The sequence below is a fragment of the Nicotiana tabacum genome, chromosome 7, assembly GCF_000715075.1.
Source record: "Nicotiana tabacum cultivar K326 chromosome 7, ASM71507v2, whole genome shotgun sequence".
In the NCBI taxonomy this organism is placed as follows: Eukaryota; Viridiplantae; Streptophyta; class Magnoliopsida; order Solanales; family Solanaceae; genus Nicotiana; species Nicotiana tabacum.
This window is the reverse complement of record NC_134086.1, coordinates 21,267,507-21,277,632: the sequence shown is the minus strand read 5'-3', so window position 1 is coordinate 21,277,632 and position 10,126 is coordinate 21,267,507. Positions and strand designations below refer to the sequence as shown.

Genomic DNA, 10,126 nt, shown 5'->3' with positions numbered 1-10,126 from the left:
TTTCGAATATTCTCTATAACATGTCTTTTAGGGTTCAGGAGGGGATTGTCCCTTATACATAGTGAGTAAAAACCCTTGTATAACACACGAACTTTTGGCTAAGAGCACCCATTGTAATATCTTTCTACATTCTAAGTTATCATTTGTTCATGCTTAATCAATCAGTTCCACAAGATCAATAAATAGTATCTACCTTATTCATCTCTTGTGTCTTTCATTCTAGAGTTTATTACCTTATATCTCTTGTGTCTTTCATTCTAGAGTTTATTATACTTGGCTGACATTTACGCTTTCATCTTCTTCAATTGATTTAATCAAAAAAAATTCAATATCTTTCGGGTTAAACATTAATAGTGTCTCAAGTTTTTTCTTTAATTATAAAATCTGAGTATACATTTTTTTCCCCCTATCTTTACATAGTTAATAAGGAATATAAGAGAGATTCAGACGAATAGATTGGAGTTTACTATACATCGTTTTTAAATTGTGAATTTCAAATCATAAAATAATCCCTTAAAGATAATTTTTACAAGACTCGAGTAGTAAAATATTACAAAAAGAGATGAAACTAGTGCCATCAACTAAATTGACCCAATTGGATTGATTTTTTTTTTTTTTTGGTTAACAGCGAACCACAGTCGCTACCATCCGGGTGCGCAAAAGATAAACCCGTTCCTGCGTGATAGCCCGCAAACCACACATGAGAGTAAACTGCACTAGGCAAACCCCGTGCAATGGACTCAACTGAGGAGGCATGCAAGTGGACTCGAATCCTAGACCTCCCATTTGGGAAGCTTACGAAGGAACTATAACGTAAATTGTCCATCATAGTGCCTTTTGAGATTTAATAAAATTTGCATAATGCACTGAAGTAGAATAAACATCACCATCATATGAGTAACAGAATGACCAAGTTGAAGCTGACCATATTAAAGGTCTCAATAAAACAAATTTATACACAGGATTGTATCAATAAATCTGTAATTCCAGCAAGAGTTTCACTTCTCAGTTCTCTGCTCAAGTAATTTACATTCTCCGGGAAGATAAACCATGAAGGCAACCATAGCATTTTGCTTCCTTTCAAAAATCTTAAACACAACTAGCATATATATGTATACAAAACTCACAATTTTCAATAGTGAGAAACTTCTGTGTATGCCTGCAAAGTGAGAAAGTATATAGCTCGTCAGCTGCCAGTAATGAATCTTGTAACATATCTCATCTGCAGTACAATCCTATTCATAACCATCAAGTCTTTCGATCAGCAATACGTATTACTTTAATTTACTTCATATTCAATGGGCCTGACTCAAGAATAATCAAAAATTGAAAACGCATTCAGCAAATCAGAACATCTGGTAGCACTCGTCTGCAAAATATATGTACGTACTTTTCGACGTAAGCACACATGTTGAGGAAGGGACATGTTCTAAGAGAAGAAAATAATGTTGAATAGAATAGCAGAAACACCTATCAGTTCCATAAATGGCCATATTTCCTAAATGTTTTTGAAGGACCGCAAGAACGTCTATAATGAACAACTGGTAGATTAAAAAAAAATCCCAAAAGCAAAGCACATTTTCCTCCTTTTTTCTAGTTACCAGGAAAGCTAGTGCTTAATCAGGATTTCAATACAGATGGTTCAGAAGAATTCAAAAGTCATAGGCAATAAGGACGTGGCTCCAGTTATCATCCCTCCCAATTCCTTCAAACTGGAAAAAGCCCTAAATAATACTAGTATATGCCTTCACTAACAAACCCAAAAGGTTATACGCTAACAGCAGAAAACCAAGATCTACTTCAAACAAGAGCATATTAGACAAAAGTTTGGAATACCCCAAAACTTGGTTATGTTTCAGAAGAAAAATACATACTAGGAGAGAATGACATTATTCAACATATTTACTTTGTTATTATATCTAATGAAACAAAGCAAAGAGGACATGAGGTTGCCGAATTGCTTACATTTGTGGCTTTAGTCATTTGCTGCTTCAACTGTTAAACAGCATACAACCTTATCACCTGATCTATCTTGGCACGACAGACGGGGCAGCCCCACTTCTTTCCTTTAATCTCATTCAAACAAGACATGCATCCAGCCATGTGGCCACAAGGGATGCAGGCTCCTTCCACTGGAGCATCTAAACATATTATACACGATGAAGAAGCACCATCAGGATTACCGCTTTCGTGTGCTCCGGAGTTCTCAATAGTTGGAGAAGACAAGTCAACTGGGCTGGCGTCGATCGATGGATAGTGAATTGGCCCATTCTCTATAACTTCATCCGTAAGAGGAGGAGCTGTTGGGACAGATTCAGTAACCGGATTCTCTTGCATTGCTTCGACAACAGTAGACGTATCACTAGAAGTGTGGACTTGCTCAACTTGAGTGCCACTTGAACTGGCTTCCTCAACTTGACAGCCACTACTACTAGCTTTTTGGTAAGAGGCCCCTGTAAAAGAGCTATCACTATGACTGACAATCTCAACAGGGTTAATCCGATTCATTGATGTTTCTGTTCCTGATCCTGGGTGATTCTCATGATAGGTTGGTCTTTGTTGTGAAGCGGACTGAAGAGAGGCACTAATTGCCATTGCTAATTCCACATCCTCTGTGGTTGAAGGAGCAGTTGCAGGGACCGCAGGAGTCTGAGATCTGAAAGGAAATGCTAGATGCATGACCTGAAAATGTGGTATAGCAACTAAGATAAGTTTTTTAACTCCATTAACTGAAAAAAGAACAGTTCTATGTCTTCACTGGTAGCATAGTCCTTGTTACAAAAATCAAGAATATAACAAATTCGTGCAAGTTTGGCAAGAAGCAAGCAGATCTAGCCATGACTGCAAACATAACTTCTGAAGAGAAAGGATGTATTATATTTAACCTGAGGAATTCCCTTGCATGCATTGCAGAAAGACTGCAATTGCTGCTTTTCGCTTTCCTGGACAGCTGTAAGTTTAATCCTTGTTTCTGCAATAAACATTTTGAAAATGGGGAAAATGATTCAGTAACAAAGTTGCATAATGCAAATAATGACTTAAACAACAGAATCATGCGATAGGCAGATAATTGTTCTGTCCTGGCCCCCCAAAGCTAATATTCATTTCTACAAAATGGAACGATTATTTCAAATCTTTAAACTAGCAGATGCAGTTTCTGAGAGTTTTAACCCAATAACTTCCCTTATGCATGGGTAAGTCTATTTTCACCATTTAAATAACATCTGAACACTTATCAATCTTTAAGTTTGCTAAAGCTGAGCATATTTGACCTAACCAATAGATTGATACTAACTGACCCTTAAAACTAACAACTGATGATGAAACCTCGTGCCACTCACGTGCCACCATAAAGGGTGCAGAATTAAGGGAGATTAGGATTGGGAAAGACAACTCAGGATGGCCTTTCTATTTAACCATGCTCCTTTGAGTGGCACATGGTTTCACCATTAGTTCTTTGGGCCAGTTAGTACTATTCCGCTAGTTGGATTAATAGCCTGTTTGGCCAAGCTTCTTTTTGGTCAAAAGTGCTTTTTTTAGGCCAAAAGCACTTTTGGCCAAAAATTGCGGTGTTTGGCCAAGCTTTTGGAAGAAAAAAAAGCGCTTTTGAGGAGAAGCAGAAGCAGTTTTGGAGAAGCAGAAAAAAGTAGTTTCTCTCCAAAAGCACTTTTTTGAGAAGCACTTTTGAGAAAAATACACTTAGAAGCAGTTTTTTAAAGCTTGGCCAAACACTAATTGTTGCTCAGAAGTGCTTTTCAAACTAATTAGCCAAATACAAACTGCTTCTCACCAAAAGTACTTTTGAGAAAAGCACTTTTGAAAAAAAAACACTTCTCAAAATAAGAAGCTGATTTTTGCAGCTTGGCCAAACGGGCTATAAATATGCATAACTTTAGCAAACTAGTTGGATGATATGAGCTCAGGTGTATATTTAGAGAATGAAAATAGACCTGCCATAAACATAAGGGAGAATTTTGGTTAAGAACTCAAGTTTCTTAACAATGTTTTTAATTCTATGCTTAAATGTGTAAGTAACTCGGTATGAGAATAAGATGCAAAAGCTTTATCTTTTCAGACACTTGGTGGAGTAAATTTGACCATAAGATTTAAAAGCCTACATGTCAAGCACAGGCTTAGAGGAGAGAACGATCTTAGCAATTGATTAGAACAGCCAGCAAAACTTCTAACTGACTTGAACCAGCTCTCAGCAAATCGTGGCATGGTCCAATAACTAGTTTTCAAGCCCCATACATATCCTTTCCATGGAAGAATACTATGAATAGACACTAACACATACTGTGCATACAGCAGTGTTTTACTGGTCCATTTAAGTATTAGAACTGCCTTATTGTGACTATAAAAGTTCATAAAAATTGCATAGCCCTTTTCCTCGTTAAAAATTCCATCACCCCCATTCTTCTGGGGGGACTTTTACTAGATCAGATTACAATGTACTTACGCCTAGCTCCTCGGGGTCTATTCCTTATCCCTTGGGAGGGCATTATCCCTCGCCTTCGCCTCCAGCGCCTCGGGACTATGCATGAAAATTAACAAATAATCATCTTCAAATCGAAATATTTCATGGCAGCTATAAGAACTCTGGTTAAAGAACGTAGGAAATTACTGTTTGAAATATCGGATATGATAACTGCTGGATCAGGCTGGCTGAAATTTGGTTCTTCCATATTGGCCTTCCACAGTGCAACTATTGTGCGGGGCTGAGCATCCTGCTCAAGATATAACACTATGTAAGTTAGTAGCATGAAGCATATGACTTTTCAAAAAAACAAATTAGTTTCCCTGGCCCCATTCGGAAAGCATATGATATGAGCAACAATCAGGAAAGAATACATGCAACACAGTATGATCTTGACTTTTCTAACCAAATAGAACCCAAAGGTAGGGAAGAATGAAATCAACCAGCAAAAGCAAGAATCTGAAGACTTGAGTTTTTTAGAGACATTCCAAAGAAAGAAACCATCCAGGACTATCACCAACGGGTAAAAATCTGAATTCAGCTCATTGCTTAACACGTGGAGCCAATTATATGAATCTCGTTTGTCAATCAAGTATTACAAAAGGTAGTACATTAGTAAATGCTTCTCTATATAAGTCTAAAACAAAGCAGAAACAAGTGAATTACCGAAGTCCTTCAAAATCTAACAGTTTTAAGTTCCCAACTTATACATTGTAAACAATAACATAGGAGACTTACCTGGACAGCTGAATATATAGCAAGCTCCAACTTGAAAGGCTTTCTGAGATTACGGGAACCGCATGGTAAGACAACCACCCAGCTATAAAAACGTGGAATCATCGTAAGTCCATTTTGATAACAATTTTGAAAACTAGAATAAAAGGCAAGAGCAAATTATTGAACTGTGAAAAAGAACTGGTAGCGACAGAAATATGACACATAAATCAATAACACGCAGCAATGTGCAATACATAGGATAACAAGCCAAAAGAAGGGGGGAAAACGACACGAGATGGAGTGAGACCAATGAAGTACACCATTGCCCGCCATTTTCCATTAAATATAATCACGTGAATATGCATTTCTGAAATCTGAAAGAAATAAAACAATTTTCTAGTGAAAACCCAAAATGAACATTATACTCACACTTTCCGGCTAAGCAACTGTGGTGCGAACAGTTCAAGAAATCCAGGCCCGTAAAATTCCCGCAGCCAACCAGAAAATAAGCAAATATGGTTCTAATGCATTACATGAAAAAAGCACGTGTGAGAGAAAAGAATATTGAAACATAATCCTTGCATAAGTTGAAGGGTTGAATTAAAAACATAAAACTGAAGTGTGAACATATACCTCAATTGCACGGACAACATTGCTGAAACCTTTAATTCTAGCAACATCAAGTGGCGTTTGGCAGTCATCATTCATTATCAATGCATTTGCTTAAGACACACGAGACAGGTAGGAAATCAAACAAGTCAAAAAGGCGCTCATAGCCTAAATGAATTAGTCATTATATGTGTTTGAGTAGATATACCTCCATGTGAAAGGAGTAACTTCACTGTCTGCTCAAGACCTCTTTTTGCTGCATGATGTAGAGGAGTCCCCGCATGACGACCTAAAGATGTACATAAGGGTAAGGATCAGATAGAGATCCATAACTTACAGAACAGATGAATAATGCTGATTATGTAAATACGACACTGTTTCCTAGATAAGAGTTGAATGCACATTATTTGGCATGACGGAATGAATTTGGAAAATTAAACAAATGTAATTTTCATATCCGGAGAAATTCAGGAAACTTAATTTAAATCAAGATGTAAACAGAGGCTGGGAAATAATCAAAGTATTTTAGTTTACTAGTAATAACTCATGTCTGATTTAAGCAAATGCACAATTGCTTGAATTAAAAGAAAAAAGAAATGATTAATCTCTGTCGATATTGACAGATATTAATATGTGCACCGTGATTTTGCTATTCCAAATTTTTACTCCATGCATTCAAATAAATGATATACTTTTATTAGAACAGATTAACATAAGATAGTTTGAAATTAGAATACTTCATAGGCGTTTGGCAATATTTGGTTGAGGTTGAAAATAAGAGTATTTGAAATTGACGTTGAACTCTGTATCTGTTTGGACATGAATTTCACTTGGGAAAAAGTTGGAAGATTCGTGAGTGAACCATTATTTCACTCGAAGTACTTCTTAAATAAGTTTTTCAATATGTCACCAATGAGAAACTAGTATTTGCAAATACTCAACTTCAGTATTTGCGAATTAAATATTTTTGTATGACAGCAAATACTGAAATATTATTATTGACAAAAGGGGTAACTTTTTAAACAAGAAGTGTCCTAATTTTTAAAATGACCTCAAATGGGTAATACAGTTAGCTGAAAAATAATATCACCACTACAATAAAATAAGAATGGTACCATTAATTTTTATGCTTGGAGGGGAACAAAAATCCTATTTAAGAGAAAAGGTGAATTATGTTATGATGAATGATGAATGAAAAATGAAAAACGAAAGCATGTAAAACATATTGAGGTAGCGGAGCAACTCTTGTACAAATCAATTACCATTTCATAACATTTGCATTTCTCATTTTCTTGTTAAATAGTTGCAAGAATAAAGTGACTTAATATGAGGTCTAACATGGCATGTTGAAACACTCATGGCTCAAGTTACATACTCTGTAACAATGGCCTTAGGAGACTGGTCTAAAATCTATATAAGATAACACAAAGAACTACCTCTCAATTAGCTCCATGAGTTTTCTCTCTTTTAAGAAAATTCACCCCATTATTACACAAAACTTTATCAGGTTAGGTCACTACCACAAGTTGCCATCTTAGTATATAAAGACGTAGAAGATTAGTTACCTGGACGGTAAGCATTGACATTGGCACCCAATTCTATCAAAGTTTTTGCGACATTGTATAGCTCGGGATTCATGCACGCCACAATTAACGGTGTCTTCCCTTCCTTATCCATCCACTGAAATCGACCCATTTAAACACATTATAACGGTATAACCACAGATTCTTGTAATATTCTTATCCATTATAAACACAAACTCCCTCTATGTGAACATCACAAAGCATAACTACTCCTAAACCCTAATTAAGGAGGAGGATTGGGGTATGCCAGCATAAAAATAGTCTAATCATGATGAATCCTCTGAACACAATTTGTGGATCGATATTCCGACGATTCATATAGCTGACTCCAACTAGTTTAAACTCAGTCATAATTCATTGACTGATATTTTTACACATAATAATAGTTTCAAATTCACAGTTTTTTCTCACATAAAGCAGAAATGATCAACACTCGCCATAGGAATATATATTACTCCCTGTGTCCCAATTTATGTGATGTACTTTATTTTTTAGTCTATCACATCTATGTGTAGAAACAATTTAACTTTAAACTTTATCATTTTACCCTTAACGAGAGACTTACCACAGGTTTCAAAAGTTTTACTTATCTTTTTTTATCGTGTCTAGTCACACAACACACATAAATTGGGACCGCGGGAGTATCAATCAAATAAGCCATTATTTAACTGTTAAAATCCCAAATTCACTTCAGTCAACCATTAATATAAACTAAATTCGCAGTCTTTCATCACCATTGCAACTCAATTTCATCAAATTTACAACTTTTTCCACTTTTTCTTTGACAAAATTCAAAAACTTATGTAAAAATTCTCAAATTTAGAAAATAAAAATGATATTAATGCAAAACAAATAAAAAACCATCAATGATACCTCAAGGGCAGCGCCTTCACGGTGAAGAGATTTGATGCCTTCGATATTTCCATAATTTACTTGCTGATACAGAAGCTCGTCTTTCGATTGCTGCTGCCCCATCTGATAACAAGAATTAAAATCGAAGATAATTGGCAATATATATTTATCTTTTGGGGGAAAATTATTGAGGAAAGAGAAATGGGGAATTCGGGGGTTGAGTGAAGCAAACGGTTTTATTTCTGACTTTAATCACGCGGTGGGTGTTGAAAAATGGAAATTTGTGGGGTAGAAATAATAAATAGCGGGAAATGTAGACTGTTTGCTTAATTAAGAAGGGAGAGTGACAAGTAGATGAACTAATATAGTAGTACGCGTAGACTTCTGGCCCCTCTTTCTTGGAAAATTCTTAGAGAGGCATTGATTAAGAATATTACTACGTCAAATTCATCGAAATTTCAAAAGAAAACCTTACAATACTTATATTTTAAGGGTAAGCCAAATTTTTATTTCTATAGCTTTGACTGTAAGCCAAATTTTTATTTCTATAGCTTTGACTGTCATTAAAAAATTAAGTATTTGTTATACTTATTGGTTTTCTATTGTTAACAAATTATCTTGATTTTATTAAAGCACTTTTTTCCAAATTTTAGATGGAGAATAAATGTGCCGAAATACCCAAATTTACCATTCTACTTTTGATTATCTTTTAGAATGTTCTTGGCCAAATTTTTTAGGTTGACATTTTGTCCTCCCCTCCCCTTGTATGGTTCAAAAATTACCTTTGACATGATTAAATCGTATTAGCATTAAGAAGGCCCTCATGGGATGCCACGTGTCACCAGTACGACTTCGACAAAGGCATGCCCGAGGTCGAAGTGGTCTCTTAAAAAGTGAAGGGCAGAGCTGGTTAAGTTATTGAAGATCAAGGTCGGGGAATCGGTAAAGATCGGAATCGAGGTCGAACACTCATCGTAGACAGAGTGAATAACGGGTAGTTTTAGGACTAGACATCAAAAGAGAATATTTTAGTAGATATTCTTTGTATTTGTACTATTAGGGGTTGTTTGGTTGGAATACGATTTATACCGGTATAAGTTATGCCGGTATAAATTATATTGGGATAAGTTATGTTGGGATTGTTGTTTATTCATTGTTTGGTATGTTGTATTAAGAATGACAATTGCATAATTTCTAAGAAGAATGTATAAGTTATACTGGTGCTAATTACCTCACCTTCTATAAGGTATAAGTTATCCCAGTGTTAAAATTAACACAAAGATAACTTATACCTGATTTGCTAACCAAATAGAGTATTAAGGTGGTATTAAATTTGTATACCGCCCTTATACCTTCATATACATCATACCAAACGACCCCTTAGGGTTTTTTGGGTATATGTTCCCTATAAATAGAAAGAGACATAAGGATAGGGGACGAGAGATATTCATTTGTAAGAAAACACATTGACTTTCTAGACAGAATCCGGCTTTATTGCAAACATACAACAAATACATTTTTCCTAAGATTCTTGTCTAACTTTTTCACTTGATCCGAGAATAACCCGAACATTCGAAGGCTCATCAGTCATTCATCATTGTCAGAAGGAATATCCATAGATCTCACCCCTTTTCAGGTGACTCACACGTTCTTCTTTACTTAAATGTCATTCGTTACTATTTATTGTTATTTAATAATATCCCCCTATTTCTAGGTCATTGAATATTATTAGTGTTGTCAATATTTATTGTCATTTGGATAATATACATATTATCTAACTACAAAATCAGCTAACATATCTCTTGGGCATTAATATTGGCAAAGATTGATTTTATTTTATTAAATCTGATTGGTTAAACCCATATCTAAATTTGGTCAAACAGTTTGG

The 10,126-nt window shown here is 35.4% G+C and overlaps 1 protein-coding gene across 2 annotated transcripts; it reads right to left on the bottom strand.

The window, feature by feature from the left end:
• Nucleotides 1–906: 906 nt before the first annotated feature.
• On the bottom strand, nt 907–8,523 carry LOC107777805 (putative E3 ubiquitin-protein ligase XBAT35). Of its 2 annotated transcripts, XM_016597953.2 has the most exons (11): nt 8,260–8,523; nt 7,369–7,483; nt 6,012–6,092; nt 5,828–5,916; nt 5,624–5,715; nt 5,216–5,297; nt 4,625–4,727; nt 4,460–4,534; nt 2,886–2,971; nt 1,966–2,682; nt 907–1,159 (listed from the first exon to the last, which is right to left on the bottom strand). In XM_016597953.2, exons 1-10 carry the CDS (start codon nt 8,359–8,361, stop codon nt 1,999–2,001), a joined length of 1,509 nt encoding a protein of 502 aa, XP_016453439.1. In that variant the 5' UTR covers nt 8,362–8,523; the 3' UTR covers nt 907–1,159; nt 1,966–1,998. The 2 variants fall into 2 exon arrangements, with proteins under 2 accessions (XP_016453439.1, XP_016453440.1); XM_016597954.2 differs by lacking the exon at nt 4,460–4,534.
• Nucleotides 8,524–10,126: the final 1,603 nt, after the last annotated feature.